This window comes from Sus scrofa, chromosome 6 (assembly GCF_000003025.6).
Source record: "Sus scrofa isolate TJ Tabasco breed Duroc chromosome 6, Sscrofa11.1, whole genome shotgun sequence".
Lineage (NCBI taxonomy): Eukaryota > Metazoa > Chordata > Mammalia > Artiodactyla > Suidae > Sus > Sus scrofa.
The window spans coordinates 50,531,934-50,548,716 of NC_010448.4; the positions used below are offsets into that span (position 1 = coordinate 50,531,934).

Consider the following 16,783-nt stretch of genomic DNA (forward strand, 5'->3'; position numbering starts at 1 on the left):
CTGCCTCAGATGAGGGCTCTATCTCTTCTCATGAACATTGGGAAACAACTCCTCCTTTTGTCTCCCTCTTTGGGGTCTAGCAAAATCCCGGGCAGCCAAGGTGAGGTTCGAGGCCAAATACACTCCCTCTCCAAGGCTTTCAGAGTGGCTCATTCCATCCTGACCAGGGGCCCCCTTCAGTCCAGCCTTGGTCTTCCTGGTATAACCACGTCTGAATGAATCACATCCCACAAAGCCGAGTGGTGTGCCGTTTCCTTTGTCTGCCACTGCAGCCTTAAGTGGGGCCCTGATGTGTGGTCTCTTCTCACCTCTGGGGATTCTGGGACCTGAGGGGACCTGCAGATGATAATGTCCAGGAGCCAGGATGGGCATTAAGATCACATGCTCCATCTGGAGTGAGCATCATTTTAGAGCAAGCATTGGACCCTAAGGACGGAGCAGAGAGGTAAACCTGAGGACCTTACCAGGCAGCAGGATGCCAAGAACATTTGCGTGTAGCCTAAAGTAATGGAAAGTCCAACTACAGCACTGAGACAGTTCACTCCGCATTCATTTAACAAAAATGCGCTGATCACAATACTACACATCCAGCACAGTGTCAGACACTGGGATACTCACTAAATAAAATCCTATGGGAGTTCCTGTCATGCCTCAGTGGTAATGAACCTGACGAGTATCCACGAGGGGTGAGTTTGATCCCTGGCCTTGCTCAATGGGTTAAGGATGTGGCGTTGCCGTGAGCTGCGGTGTGGGTTGCAGAGATGGCTCAGATCTAGTGTTGCTGGGGCTGTGGGGTAGGCCGGCGGCTACAGCTCCGATTTGACCCCTAGCCCAGGAACTTCCATATGCTGTGGGTGCAGCCCTAAGAAGACAAAAAAAAAAAAAAAAAAAAAAAAAAAAATCAAATCCTCTGATCTCAGGAAGTTTATGTTCTCAGGAAGATAATAAAGCTCTCATATGATACTCCAGATAGTGTTGGGTACGCTGGAGAAATCAGTTCAGGGAAAAGGGGTGAGGACGCTGCAAAAGGGGTGCATTTTCATACGGGGTGGGGTTAAGAGTGACATCTGGGTAAAGACTTGAAGGGGCTGAGGAGGGGGCCCTGCAGATGCCTGGGGAGTGAGTGGGGGGCCCTCCAGGCAGAGGGAATGGCCAACACAAAGGCCCCCTGGGGGTAGCAACAGGAAGGAAGAGCTCATGTTACTCAGCACAACAGAAGGAATGGGGGTGGGGGTCCCCGGGGAACTCCTTCAGCAGTTCCAAGGAGCCCTGGAGGATCGACCTTGCTGCCCTGCCATCCTCAGCATGCTGGTGTTTGCACCATGATGGCTAGAGCTCCAGTACCATGTCCTCTTACATCCACGGCCGAGGCTGGAAGAGGTGGCTTCCCAACCTTATCTTCTCAGAAACCCATCCCCTGGCAGGCTTCCCTGTCCCATGGGCCAGTCCCTGGCAAGGTGAGGGCATATCCTGATTGACTTTGCCTAATTAAGACTCAGTTCCTGGGGTTGAGAGAGGCCCCCAGTGCTCACATGGCTACCCCAGATTCTTGACAAAAATGGGGCTCTGTTAGCAAAGAAGGAGGAGTGTGGCTAAATCCATAGGGATCAGTCAGGAAAGGCAACCCACTCTAGGTGTTTCAAGAGAAGGACTTTTTTTTAGGGCCGCACTCGCAGCACATGGAGGTTCCCAGGCTAGGGGTCAAATCGGAGATGTAAGAAGTGGGCATATAAAATCTCCTAAAAAAATCTATCGAAAACTTTCAGTTTTCCCAGATCACAGAGCACCACGTATGATTTAATCCATGTAGAGGCAAGTGCCAAACTCCAGTTCACACCTAAATAGACATTTCTCCAAAGAAGACATACGCTTGGCCAGGAGGCACATGAACAAATGATCACCTTCACAAACTATTAGAGAAACGCAAATCAAAACTAAAATGAGGCACTACCTCACATCAGTCAGAATGGCCATCATTAATAAGTCTACAAATAACAAATGCTGGAGTGGGTCTGGAAAAAAGGGAACCCTCAACCACCGTGGAAAACAGTCTCCCCACTTCAACCCTGGGGAGGCACCTCAGAAAACTTAATATAGAGCAATCATATGATCCAGCAACCCCACTCCTGGGTATATATTTGGACAAAACTACAATTCAAAAAGATACAGGCACCTGTATGTTCATAGCAGCACTATTCACAGTAGCCAAGACATGGAAACAACCTAAATGTCCATTGACAGATGAATGGATTAAAAAGATATGGTACTTCTTAATAAAATGGAATACTATTCAGCCATAAAAAGAAACAATAGAGTTCCCATTGTGGCTCAGTAGGTTACAAACCTGACTAGTATCCATGAGGACGTGGGTTTGATCCCTGGCCTTGCTCAGTGGGTTAAGGATCTGGCATTGCCATGAGCTGTAGTGTAGGTTGAAGATGGGGCTCAGATCAAGTATTGCTGTGGCTGTGGCGTAGGTTAGCAGCTGTAGCTCCGATTCAAACCCTAGCCTGGGAAGGGGTACAGCCTTAAAAAAAAAAAAGAGGGGGAGTTCCCATTGTGGTGCAGTAGTTAACGAATCCGACTAGGAACCATGAGGTTGTGGGTTCGATCGCTGGCCTTGCTCAGTGGATTAACAATCCGGCATTGCAAGTTGCAGACGAGGCTTGGATCCCACGTCGCTATGGCTCTGGCATAGGCTGGCAGCTACAGCTCTGATTAGACCCCTAGCCTGGGAACCTCCATATGCCATGGGAGCAGCCCTAGAAAAGGCAAAAAGACAAAAAAAAAAAAGGTGAAAAAGTATTTGTGAATTTGCCAAACCACAGAATGATAATTAGAAACAAGTTCATAATTGTTTACTATCTTATTTTCACTAAAAAGCTTTTTTAATTTTAATTTTTTTTTAGCTATGCATGAGGCATGTGGAAGTTTCCAGGCCAGGATAAAACCCATGCTATAGCAGCAACCTGAGCCATAGCAGTGACAATAGCAGATCCTTAACCCACTAGGCCACCAGGGAACTCCTCTGCTGAGAAGTTGTGTGTTTGTTTGTTTGTTTGTTCTTTGCTTTTCAGGGCTATACCCATGGCATATGGAGTTTCCCAGGCTAGGGGTCGAATCAGAGCTATAGCTGCTGGCCTGCGCCACAGCCACAGCAATGTGGGATCCAAGCCTCATCTTCAATCCACACCACGGCTTACTGCAATGCTGGGATCCCCGACCCACTGAGCAAGGCCAGGGATCAGACCGGTATCCTCATGGATAGTAATCGGATTGGTTTCTCCTGCAGCACAATGGGAACTCCTGCTGAGAAGTTTTAAAGCAAATACCAGACATTGTATTTCATCCTCAAATACTTCAGGGTGCCTCAGAGCCCATACACACAACATAGAGTCCGATGAGAGCCAGGCATGACGTGCCTCCCTCCCTGCTCATTAGCAAAAGGCCCTTCCTAGAATGTCCTTGACCTTCAGAGATCTCACTTCACCCCTAGGGAAGTGGCATTCTTCTAAGGCCTCTCCATAGCAAAATCAAATCAAAAGTTCAGTAGCCAGAGAGGAGACGCAAATCAGAGAGTCCAGTCCAGTGGTTAAAAATAGGGACTCTGACACCCGTCTGCCTGGGCTCCAAAGACAGCTGAGCCAGTTACCAGTTTTATGACTTTGGGTGATTTCCTGGAAGTCAATTTTCCCATTGGGATTGGTGACATGGGGCAGTAACAGTTCCCACGCACAGAGTTGATGTGATGGTTGAAAGCACTGAACTGTGCACAGAAATCAGAAAAGTACACGTGGAAAGAGTTACACAAATAACCAGGAACATTTACTACTGTTGGTTTGTTTTGGTCTTTTTAGGCAGCACCCAGAGCTGCTGGCCTTCATCACAGCCACAGCCACTCAGGATCTGAGTGGCATCTGTGACATATACTATAGGTCACGGCAATGCTGGATCCTTAACCTACTGTGAGAGGCCAGGAACCAAACCTGCATCCTCATGGATACTAGTTGGGCTCATTAACCGCTGAGCCACAACGGGAGCTCCACATTTACTATTGTTAATGCGGAGGGAGTGAACCCTCGGGGGCCACGCGGTCAGGATTTGTGTTTACTTCAAAAGCCCCTTTCTTTCTCCCCAGCACAACCTGTCTGGAGGATTCCTGCCCCGAGGTGTGGGTGCAGAGGGCCTTGGGGTGGTGGGGACGGGGCGAGGAAGGAAGGAGACGTTTCTGTGAGCCTGGAGGCCCCCGGGGATGGGGCCAGGATGTGATCCACACCGGATGAGCTGGGAGCCCATGGCAGGTGCTCAGGAAATGATCACAGGCGGAAACAGTCGCTGAATGATGGTGACCCTGGAGTTTGCAGGGGAAGAAAGGGACTGCTTTGGGGGATGGAATGGGGCCAATATGGCAGAGACTTTAATTTTATGGAATGTTTCTACTCTTTTTTTTTTTTTTTTTTTTTTTTTTTTTGCTTTTAAGGGCTGTACCTGCAGCATATGGAGGTTCCCAGGCTAGGGGTCTCATCGGAGCTGTAGCCGCCAGCCTACACTACAGCCACAGCAATGCGGGATCCGAACCACATCTGTGACCTACACCAAGCTCACGACAACACTGGATCCTTAACCCACTGAGCAAGGCCAGGGATCGAACCTGAAACCTCATGGTTCCTAGACGGATTCATGAAGCCACAATGGGAACTTCTGGTACGTTTCTACTTTTTTGTAAGGGCATAAGTTGTGAGCCCATTATTCAAGTTAAAAAATACATTATAAATTACTCCAAACCTCCAAAAACAAAGAAATAAGCAGTGTTTCGCACCGCTCAGCTGAAAGGCAGAAAACACTGTCAAAACAGTCGAAATCCCCTTGTCCTGACCGCGAGCCTTTCCTCTCTCCTCTCATGAGATAAACTCGCCCTGAACGTGGTATTTGTAATTTTGCAACACATGTCCATGCTTTGAATTTTTTGTTTTTTTCTTTTTAGGGCCACACCCACAGCACACGGAGGTTCCCAGGCCAGGGGTCAAATCAGAGCTGCAGCTGCCGGCCTGCACCACAGCCACAGCAACGCTGCATCAGAACCACATCTGCAACCTACACCTCAGCTTGCAGTGGTGCCGGATCCTTAACCCCCACAGTGAGGCCCGGGATCGAACCTACATCCTCAGAGATACCATGTCAGGTTCTTAAGCTGAGCGACAACAGGAACTCCATGCTTTGAATCTTTTGACTCAAGGCTTCACTCTTTTCCTCTCCTTGGAAAGGAAAGCATAGGTTGCACAAACTTCACCCCTGCGTGAAGTCCTATCTCCGTCATCACTGGATTCCTGGACCGGCAGATGCAGGGTGGACACTCGGGAAAGGCCGTCATTGATTCTAAGAGGTACCCCTATCACCCTCCCTGCATTTTAGCAGTTCTGAAATCGAGAAGTGTCACAGTTGATGGCCCCTTACCGCCAGGCAGCCATTGTGACGCAGCTGTCACTGCCTGGGTTCAGGGCAATGGAGCTGCTTTTTATAGCCTCGTGGCTGCCCCTGATGAGACATGTGTGGTGGGGGAAAGTGCGGATGTCTGCTGCTCAGAGGCAGAAGTGACTCCACAGAGTCAGATGCTGTGGTTTTAGGAAGAGCTTAGCCAGGTTTGTTTCCTGTGTAGTTTCCTAGTTAGATACCCACATGAGTGGTGAGTGATAAAGATCCATATTTTTAAAATAAGTCTACAAAGAACGCTTGCAATAAGTGTAAAATAAACATTTTAAGCAATAAGGATATATGTCATAGTTTTTTTTGGGGGGGGGTTCTTTTGGTGGGTTTTTTCTTTTTGGTCATGTCTGAGGCATGCGGAAGTTCCTGGACAAAGGTCGAACCGCACCACAGCTGTAACCAGAGCCACAGCAGTGACAATGCTGGATCCTTAACCCTCAGTACCACGAGGGAACTCCTGTCATAGTTTCAGTGGCAGCATTTCCACACATACCCCCTTGTTAGTGGGATGGAAAACGGTGCCGCTGATGACCATGGCACCTTCATCTGGAGGATGTGGGGAACGAACCCGCGGGAGTCGGGAAGGCTGGATGTGATCATCTCATCTGTCTCTGTCTCCCTCTCTCTTCCAGTCTTGCTCCTGGGTTTCGTGTCTGGCTTGGGATGATAGGTGGAAGGCCAGAATTCTAGCCCTGGGGAAGCCATTTCTCCATCTGATGGGCTTCATGCACATCTGGTGCCTCATAAACACTCTGAAAATGAACCCTCTGCCTTGGCATGTAAGCATGTCAGCACCCCCACCAGCCCCGGGACATCTGCGAGAGCAGGGATGTGTGTGTGTGTCACGTCTCTGGACCAGCACTGGGTCTGGGGTCAGGTCCAAACACATGCGTGTGGAATGACCAAATAACTGAGTGAGTCACCAGGCGAATGAGAGCTCTCAACGCAGCATCTTTGCCCAGGCTGGTTCCTTCGCCTGGGATGCAGCTCCCCTGCAGGCCATCTGGCTCACTCCTACTCATTCTTAGAGCTCAGCTCGGGTGCCTCTTCCTCCAGGAAGCCCTCCTTGACCCCCTACCTGGGTCAGGTGGTCCCTTGGCACTCCCACAGCCCTCTGGGGGCTGCCATCTCTGTCCTGCCTGCTCTGGGCTGTCCCTGTCTGGGGCATGGATCTGACTCTGTCACTGGATGCTGAGTCCTGTGGGGGCAAAGCCCAGGGCTGCCTTAGTCATTGTTGCATCCCTAGGACCCAGCCCAGGATGGAGCCTGGGGAGGTGCTGAGTGTTTGCTGAAAGAAGAAAAGAGGAGGCTTGGTAGGCAGGCACTGGTGCAGCCTCTCTCTGACTGGTGCTCTCAGGAGCTGGGGGAAGCATGCCTGGCAGCGTGGCAGCCTGCATTGACTGCATCTGTGCAGGTGCCCTGCAGCTGGCTTGGCCCACAGTCACCCTGGGCTGTGACCATCCCCCTTTCCTCTGACCTGGAGGCCCCAAGGGCAGAGTCTGGCCTGAGGCAATTGTGGGGACCCCTGCCAGCTCATGGCTGGGTACAGGGGTTCGGGAGCTGGAGCAGAGTGAAGGGATGCAGTGGTTTCAGAGGATCCAGTCTGTGTGTACCTGAAAGTGTGTTGTTTTCGAGGCTGTCGTATCTGTATGTTTGCCTGCGTCTGGCTGTTCTGCAATGACTCTCTTTGAGGGTCTGTGTCTTTCCTTTCCCTCCTGGGCCAGGGGTGTGTGTCTGTGGATTTGGGGGAGGAACCCTGGTCTGTGTGTTTGCTGTCTGGGAATGTCTGAGAATATTTTTAAATCTCTTGGTCTCTGTGTTAGTGTCAAGAAGGATGTATGAGTCTGCGTGGTCTTGCCTGTGGTTTAAGATAACTTAGACTCGTCAGCAGACTACCCTTCCTCCATTCTCAGTGCGGCCTTGAGCTGTCTCTTACCTTTCTGGGCCTCCACCTCCTCCCCAGCTGTTTTCTGGCAGCACCTTTCCATGACTGAGTTTCGGATCGTCAGGAACATTCTTTTTTTCTTTTTTAGGGCCACACCTGCAGCATATGAAAGTTCCCAGGTTAGGGGTCAAATCCGAGCTGCAGTTACCAGCCTGCATATGTCACAGCCACAGCAAGGCAGGATCCGAGCCGCATCTGCAAACTACACCGCAACTTGCACCAAGCAGGATCCTTAACTCACTGAGTGAGGCCAGGGATTGAACCTGCATCCTCATGGACACTAATCAGAGTCTTAACACACGGAGCCACAATGGGAACTCCCTGAGCTGGGATTTGAAGGATGGGCTCAGGGGTGGGTAGAGGATGTTAAAATTCCAGGGGGCAGGGAGCCTGGCAACCAGATCCTGAATTGGGATGTGGCACTGCCTGGCTACCACTAGAGGCCGAGAGTCCTGGCCAGCATTTCTTCCCATCCCAGCCAGCGCTGGTTGAGCTCAGCAGCCACCCTCAGCGCATGTGCAACCCCTTGTCTGGTGGGTAAGTGCGTAGGCAGTGCAGAGAAGGGAACGCGAACCACTTGTTTGGGAGACGGAGTCCTGAGATGGAGGAGAAATAGACAGTGGAGTGGTGATCGGGCCAGACCCTCAGATGCCCGGCTGCAGAGCTGGGACTTTGTCCGGGGATGATGGAGACCACAGTCAGGGTTGGAAAAAGTTGGTGTCAGAAAGTTCTCCCTGGGTCCCTGTGTGTGGGTGAGTGGTGGCCGGTGAGCAGTTGGGGGGCGGGGTCCCAGTCCCACGTGGGACCCCGCCCCCCTGACATCACTCTTACATTATTGCGCTAGGGCTGGCTGACCAATAAGCTGTGGCTTGCCATTATAATGGGTCCTAGCAACGGGGGGCCCTGACCTTGTGCTAACAGGGGAGGAGGCCCCACCAGCAGGGAGAGTGAGAGGGGAGAGGGAGAGCCTGCAGGGCAGGTGAGTTCCCCGAGGGCAGGGCTCTCTAGCTGGGCCCTGTGGGTCAGCAGGGGACAAGGTGCAGGAGGGACTGGGGTAGCCCTGGGGGTGCGGAGGTGGGGGGGAGATCAGACCTGGTGGGAACAATGGAATAAGGGCAATCTTCTGCAGGGGATGGAGATGAGGTAGGAAGGGGACAGCCAAGGAGAGAAGAGGGGAGGCAAGGACACGTGTTTGAAGGGAGAGCAGCTCTTTGGAGGGACCCTGGTTTGAGTCCTGGCTGTGCCTCTGAGCAGGGACATCGCTTGTCTAGTCTGAGGCTCAGTCCGTCTCCATCTGATGGGGACAGTGATCCCTGACCTGAGCGTCTCTCCCAGGGTTCTCTGAAGTATCTCAGACAAGGAGGGCGTGTATTTTAAAGGCGATGGACAAGGAGAGGGTGACCGGGAAGAGGGAGGGCCAGGGAAGCTGCAAGGTGAGGAGGACGGGATCCCAGGAGAGACCATCTCCCCGGGCCCCGGGGACCTGGCCTAGCAAGGCCTGCCAAGCAGGGCTGGGTGTCTAATGAGGCCAGGCTGAACCCAAGACTGTCTCCAGAGGTGGTCCAGGGTCAGACAGACGATGGTGCTCACGATGGTCACAGCAGCCCTGAGAGGTGGGCAAGGTTCCCTTCCCTGGTGCTAAAGCTGCAGCTGAGGCTCAGAGAGGGCAGGGACGTCACACAGCGAGGAATAGGAATCATGATACTAGTGACCATGATGCTGATGACACAGATCCCCTGCTCTGAGTTGAGCCCAATTTTTTTTTTTTTTGTCTTTTTAGGGCAAAACCTGTGGCATATGGGGGTTCCCAGGCTAGGAGTCAAATTGGAACTATAGCCACTGGCCTACACCACAGCCATAGTAACGCCAGATCCGAGCTGAGACTGCAACCTACACCAGAGCTCATGGTAGTGCAGGAGCCTTAAGGTCAAGGGATCGAACCTGTGTCCTTGTGGACGCTAGTCAGATTTGTTTCCTCTGAACCGTGATGGGAACTTCTCGAGCCCTATTTTAAGTGCTTTAGACATGTTAACTCGTTTCATTCTCAACAGCCCTTAGTTTGCTATTATGAGCATTAGGATCCTCGTCTTCCAGATGAGGAAGGTGAGGCAGAGGTAAGGAATTTGCCCTGAGCGTCTCAGCCGGTACATGGCAGGGCCTGATGGCATCCCCGGCAGTGTGGATCCAGGTCCGGGTGCCCTTGGCCATCCCTTCATGCTGCTCCCATCACAGCAGCAGTGGGAGAGCAGCTGCTCTCTATGCCTGAGCCCAGGAGCTGAGCTGAAGCCCTTTTCGGCACAGGCCTGGCTGCTTTGGGGCTCAGTGCAAGATGAAAACGCAGGACGTTTAGTCATGGTCACCACAGCAATAAGCTAAGAGCTGGGCTTTTAAGCCTGGAGGTCCGTGGGACCGAATGGGTTTCCAAGCTGCCTACGAAATGTCTGAGTTCCTAGCTTATTCCGAAGAGTCCTCATCACCTCCAGAGGCTGGTCGGTTGTTACATCCATTAAGCCTGGAAGCAAACAGGCTCAGAGAGGTGCCGCGTTTTGCCCCAGGTCCCACGTCGAGTCGGTAGCCTCGATGGGATGGGACCCCGGGCCTACCAGACTCCAAGGCCCCCTACTCGGTGTCCCAAGCGGTCCCCGGGTTTTTGAGAAGGAAGAGGGCTGTGCGGTTCCACGGGGACGTGCTTAGTGAGTCTCTCTCCCTGCCCCACGCCAAGGCCCCGGAGGCGTGAACGGCTTCCTTCTCCCCGCTCTCTGCAGACGCCGAGGATCACGCGTCGGTCCGTGACACCCTCCCAGCCCCCCTCCCGCGCCCTCTGAACCGCCGGTCACCATGGCTACTTCGAAGTTGCCCGCGGTGCCCGGGGAGGAGGAGACCACCATCCTCATGGCCAAGGAAGAGCTGGAGGCCCTGCGCACCGCCTTCGAGTCGGGTGACATCCCGCAGGCCGCCTCCCGCCTCAAGCAGCTGCTGGCCTCCTCGGAGGGCGGTCGGCTGGAGGTGGGCGTCACCGGCGAGTCGGGCGCCGGCAAGTCGTCGCTCATCAACGCCCTCCGCGGCCTGGGCGCCGAGGACCCCGGCGCGGCGCTCACCGGCGTCGTGGAGACCACCATGCAGCCCTCGCCCTACCCGCACCCGCAGCTTCCAGACGTGACCCTGTGGGACCTGCCGGGGGCCGGCTCTCCGGGCTGCTCGGCCGACAAGTACCTGAAGCAGGTGGACTTCGGCCGCTACGACTTCTTCCTGCTGGTGTCCCCGCGCCGCTGCGGCGCCGTGGAGACCCGCCTGGCCTCCGAGATCCTGCGCCAGGGCAAGAAGTTCTACTTTGTGCGCACCAAGGTGGACGAGGACCTGGCGGCCTCGCGCACCCAGCGGCCCTCGGGCTTCAGCGAGGCGGCGGTCCTGCAGGAGATCCGCGAACACTGCGCCGAGCGGCTGCGCGCGGCCGGCGTGAGCGACCCGCGCATCTTCCTTGTGTCCAACCTCTCGCCCGCGCGCTACGACTTTCCACTGCTCGTGTCCACCTGGGAGCACGACCTGCCCGCGCACTGGCGCCACGCCGGCCTGCTGTCGTTGCCCGACATCTCGCTGGAGGCCCTGCAGAAGAAGAAGGACATGCTCCAGGAGCAGGTGCTCAAGACGGCCTTGGTATCAGGCGTCATCCAGGCCCTGCCCGTGCCGGGGCTGGCGGCCGCCTACGACGACGCCCTGCTCATCCGCTCGCTGCGCGGCTACCACCGTAGCTTTGGCCTGGACGATGACTCGCTGGCCAAGCTGGCCGAGCAGGTGGGCAAACAGGCAGGCGACCTGCGCTCGGTTATCCGCTCCCCGCTGGCCAACGAGGTCTCGCCGGAGACGGTCCTGCGGCTCTACTCGCAGTCGTCCGACGGTGCCATGCGCGTGGCCCGGGCCTTTGAGAAGGGCATCCCCGTGTTTGGAACGCTGGTGGCCGGTGGCATCAGCTTCGGCACCGTCTACACCATGCTCCAGGGCTGCCTCAACGAGATGGCGGAGGACGCCCAGCGGGTCCGCATCAAGGCCCTGGAAGAGGACGAGCCACAGCCCCCCGTCAGCCTGGAGGCCGCTGGTGACAATGGTGTGGAAAAGCGGGGATCCAGGGAGGGGAGCTGCGAGGAGGCCCCGCTCTCAGCCCGCCGGAAGCTCGGCCTCCTCCTCAAGTACATTCTGGACAGCTGGAAGAAGCGCGACTTGTCGGAAGACAAATGAAAAGCACAGCCCCCACCCCCCGCCTCATCCACAAACCAAGCCTTAACAAAACCAGCCGAACCCAAAAGGCCAATGTGGTGAAAATGAGAGCTGCAGTTGCTGAGGGGCGGGGTGTGGAGGGGCTGGGGCAGGGATGGGGGCGGGGGATTGCAGGTGGGCCCAAGTCCAAGAGGGATATCCTGACCTGGGATAGGAATTGACCTTGCGAGGGAGAGGTTCAAGGTGAGGATGGGGGTCCAGGGCTCTTTGATCCCCCAAGTGACCAAGAGGGATTTGTGGGGTGACAGGTCAGCCCACCCTGGATCCACCTTGGTCGGTGGCTGAGGGGGCACTGGGGCCTGCAATCTTATGTCCCTTTCTGAGAACCCCAGTGTCCCAGGGGCCTACTCTGGTGGGGGAGGGGCAACCAATCGGTGCCCAGGGATGGGCACAATGGTGCTTAGCAACTGGGTTACACAAATGTGGGGGAGACCAGACATCCTGGGCCAGCCTTACTGCCTGTGAGTGATGGTGAGGGTGGGTGGCAGGGAGAGGGGAGGCCAGGTGGCCACTGGGTTGGCCTCTGTGTAGAGCCTGGGGAAGGCAGAACGAGAGCGGAGGTGGTGAGAGGACCAGTGGGTGCTTCTAGGAGCCTCCAAGGGAAGAGGAGGTGGCCACAACAGTGGGCCATCTAGAACGAGTCCCGTTTGAGAAAGCTGGTGTGCTGTCTGCATGTGGATGTATGTGGTGATGCGCTTGCTGGTGTGTCTGTGATCAGAAAGATCTGGGAGATGCTGTGGGTCTGAGATCCAGGGTGGTTGGTTGCGACTGGGCTTCTGGGTGTGTGTGTGTGTGTGTGTGTGTGTGTGTGTGTGTGTGTGTGTCTGTCTGTCTGCGCCTATTGGAGTTTCTGAAGCTGCACGAGGCTTGGATGGCAGATGGTGTTCAACACATTGAATGAGCGAATTAGTCTGGCCCAGGTGTTCCTGGGGTCCCTGGGAACCCAGCTCCTTGGCACAGCCTTTCGCTGAATGCTTGGCTCTTCAGCCAGAGGCAAAAGTGAATCTGACATACTCATCTGTTCAAGCACATGCTGAGTCAAGGGTGGGTCATGTTTAAAAATTAAAGATCCACCAGACGGGGGGCTCGGACAGGACAGGTTGACCTGGGTGCTGCTTCGGACATGGATGAGGGTCAGGGAAGGGAAGGATTTAAGTGCAGAGAAGGTGAGGTTCCAGGAATTCACAAGGTGGCTCCAGTGCCATGGAGGTGGCCTCACCAATACTCCCTAAGGGTGTTCTGAGCCCTGGTGATACTTCTAGCCTCATCAGGGGGCCTCAAATTACCCCTAGGAAACAGACTAAGGGGGTCCACTTTTGCCTGGAGGATTAAACGGGGTGCTGATGCTCTTTGCTGAAGAGCTCTGTGGTTGGTAAAAAAAGGATTCCTGTCTTCCCAGAAAGTCTCCTGTTGACTCTGGGGTTCACATGGACCCTCCTGCACCAAAGGGGGTGGGGGGATCATAGGATATTCCAGACCCCCAGATGCACAAGAAAGGCGGCCCCTTCCAAATCCATTCTCAAGAAAGCCCACATCCCTACACCTGTGGACCCTCAGACCTCCTCCTAAGCACAGGACTCAATGGCCCTGAGTGGCTGGGCTGGAACGGTCAGGCATGCCCTCACCACACTGGGCCTAAGGTTAGAGAGACAACCTAATGATCTGGCAACTGAGTTCCTTCCTGGCTCAGGGGAAACAAATCTGACTAGCATCCATGAGGACGCAGGTTCAATCCCTGGCCTCGATCAGTGGATTAAGAATTGCGTGTTACTGTGAGCTGTGGTGTAGGTTGCAGACACGGCTCAGATCTGGCATTGCTGTGGCTGTGGCGTAGGCTAGTGGCTACAGCTCCAATTCAATCCTTAGCCTGGGAACCTCCATATGCCGCAGGTGTGAGTCCCCCCCAAAAAATATTTTAAAAAATCTGGCAACTGCAGCTTGGATTCGATCCCTGGCCCAGATGTGGCCAAAAGGGGAGAAAAAAAGAGAGCCTGGGTTACTTGTATCTCCTGCTTCCATCTGGTGGCCTCCTCCTGTCCCTTCTGCCTCCGTCTCTCCCTTCCCTGTCCCCTGTCACGTCCTCCAGCCCCTGCTCCAGCTCGGGCTTTGCCCTCTCACCTGGGTCTTGCCCCAGCCCCTTGCCTTGTCTCCCAGGCTCCAATCTCATACACCGGAAGGCCACGGAGGGCTCTTTTGAACGTCTGCCTCCAACCCCTCCCTTCCCTGCTCAGAAGCCTTTCGTGGCTACTCGCAGAGAAAGGTCAAGCTCAGCCAGATGTCCCAAGCCCTTCCCAAGCTGGCCTCTGCCTGAGCTTCATCTGCAGTAAGACCCTGAGTCTTCCTCAAACAGCAGAGCTGGGAGGACTCTGAGGAGTCACCGTTCACTCCCCCCCGGTGAGGAAACCGATGCCCCCACCTGTCACAGGGGGAAATAAAGGCTCCAGGGGGGATAGGACTTGCCCCGTGTCATGCAACCCCACGACACCAGGATAGTAGTGCACTACTAGATGCAGTCGTGCAGCACCAGGATGTAGGTGCGGCTGCCTCGTCCATTCTACCGCCAGGACTCCGAAGCCCAGAGGTGGGAAGGGGCTGGCTTGTGTGAGTTCCCCAGCAGACAAGGGTACTCAAGAGCTATGCAGCAAGGGTGAGCAATATTTCCACAAATGCACCAGGGAGTTCCCATCGTGGCTCAGTGGAAACGAATCTGACTAGGAACCATGAGGTTGGGGGTTTGATCCCTGGTCTTGCTCAGTGGGTTAAGGATCTGGCGTTGCTGTGAGCTGTGGTGTAGGTCATAGATGGGGCTCAGATCCTGAGTTGCTGTGGCTGTGGCATAGGCCGGCAGCTGTAGCTCCGGTTCAACCCCTGGCCTGAGAACCTCCATATGCCACGGGTGCAGGCCCAAAAAGCAAAAAAAAAAAAAAAAAAAAAAAAATTCCTGGAATGCGCCAGACCCACCGGGTCTCCTGCTGGTACAGGAGAACTGTTGCACCCAAAGGAAGTCTTGGCTCATAGGCAGGGGCTCAATTGGGAAAGGACTGAGGGGCCTGGTATGCGGCAAAAGGATCAGAGGGAGCTGGCAGATATCCTGGCTCTGGTCAGGCTGTTAGGACATTTAGCAAGTGACTTTTACCTCCCTGAGCTTGAGGTTTCTGGTCTGTAAACGGGGCCTTGGTGGAGTTGTGTAGGTGGTTAGAGCAGGGGCTGGCCCGGAGTCCGCGTCAAATCAACGTTATGATTACCAGCAATGATGAGGGTTCCAGCTCTTAGTCACCACCCTTTATGATTCATCCTAGTGCCCAGGACATGGTAAATGCTTCCTAAATACTAAAACTTCAAATTCTAGGCTCGGAAGACCTCGGTCCTATTCCCAACATCCCCATGCACGAGCTGGAGGCCTGGGGCAAGTGACTTATGGTCTCGGTGCCCAATGTGGGTGGGAAGGATCTCCTTTTCCAGCTGTGAAGAGGAGTGGATGAGATGCTGCAGGAGAAGCTGGCCGTGATGAATACATGTTAACAAAAATAAAGCACTTAGGGAGTCCCTGTTACAAACCCGACTCGTATCCATGAGGATGCGGATCCCATCCCTGGCCCCTCTCAGTGGGTTAAGGATCTGGCGTTGTTTTGAGCTATGGAGTGGGTTGCAGATGTGGCTTGGATCTGGCGTGGCTGTGGCTCTGGCATAGGCCGGCAGCTGCAGCTCTGATTCAACCCCAGCCTAGAAACTTCCATATGTCTCGGGTGTGGCCCTAAAAAGAAACAAAAATGGCGCTCAGGGCGCCGGTGGGGGTGGGGTGGGTGGCATCGTATGACATTCTCAGTGCTCTTCCTGCTGGTGTCTCACATCCTTCGGGCAAGAGGAGGGATGTAAGGAAGAGGGTGCTGCTCGGAGGGAAAATACTCCCTTACCTGCCTGTCCTGTTCAGGGTCACCAAGTCCTGAAGGCGGAGGACCAGGGATCAGGCAGCCCATGGCCAGCGAAGCTTTCCCGTCAGGCCTCAGCCAGTCCAAGATGCTGGAGCTCTTGGGGGACACCAGGGCTCTGAAGGAGGCCTTCGAGGCAGGGGACCTGCCAGCAGTAGCTGCCATGTTACAGTCCACACTTCATTCTTTGGAGAATGTCCGGCTGGACATTGGTGTCACCGGGGGGACGGGCTCAGGCAAGTCAACCTTTGTCAATGCCATCCGCGGGCTGGGGGATGAGGACCCCACCTCAGCCTGCACGGGCGTGGTGGAAATGACCATGGCCCCCACGCCGTACCTGCACCCCAAGTACCCCAATGTCATCATCTGGGACCTGCCGGGCATAGGCGCCCCCGCCTTCCAGGCTGACAAATATGTCCAGCGGGTGCTGCTGGACCGGTACGACTTCCTCCTCCTCCTCACGTCCGAGAGCTTCACTGCCAACCACGCACGGCTGGCCCGCGAGATCCTGCAGCAGGGCAAGCGTTTCTACTGCGTCCGCTCCAAGGTGGACGTGGACATCGCCGCCTCCCGCAGCCGCCGCCCCAGCTCCTTCTCGGAAGAGAGGGTGCTCAGCCAGATCCGCGACGACTGTGTACAGCGGCTGGAGGGTGAGGGGCAGGCTCTGGGGGGAGCTGGATTCTGGAGGGACGGCCCGCCCCTTCCCCTGCATCTTCCCGCGAGACCCGGGCTGGCGGGAGGGGCCCGCCCAGCGTCACGCAGGGTGAGGGAACGGGGTCTCAGGGTGCAGGTTGCTTACAGCTGCCATTGCAGTCTCAGGTGACAGAGAACGGTCACTTGCATTAAGGGCAAAAAAGGGTAGGTGTTGACTCGTGTATTTGCAAAGGTAGAACCGTGCAAACACTACCCGCCCAGGCAAATGCTGGCACCTGTTGCTGGCGGCAGCTAACATTTTGGCTCAGCACAGGCCAGGCACCACTTTCACAAACTCAGTTCACCACCACCACATCCCTAGGAGGTGGGTAGAATCATTCCCTTGTTTTACGCGTAAGTAAAACCAGAGAGGTTTGGTAACCAGCCCGAGGCCACACAGGGAGTAGGGAGCGAGGCTGGGATCTGAACGCAGGCAGCCTGCCTCCAGGGCAGACGCTCT

The 16,783-nt window shown here is 54.9% G+C and overlaps 2 protein-coding genes across 2 annotated transcripts; both read left to right on the forward strand.

The window, feature by feature from the left end:
* Positions 8,359 to 11,703, forward strand: IRGC (immunity-related GTPase family, cinema). Its single transcript, NM_001190289.1, is given in 2 exon segments — positions 8,359 to 8,408; positions 10,195 to 11,703. A coding segment is annotated over 1 exon segment (1,395 nt). The 5' UTR covers positions 8,359 to 8,408; positions 10,195 to 10,267; the 3' UTR covers positions 11,663 to 11,703.
* On the forward strand, positions 15,426 to 16,470 carry LOC100523557 (interferon-inducible GTPase 5-like). The gene has a single exon (XM_021094486.1). It carries the CDS (start codon positions 15,677 to 15,679, stop codon positions 16,451 to 16,453), a length of 777 nt encoding a protein of 258 aa, XP_020950145.1. The 5' UTR covers positions 15,426 to 15,676; the 3' UTR covers positions 16,454 to 16,470.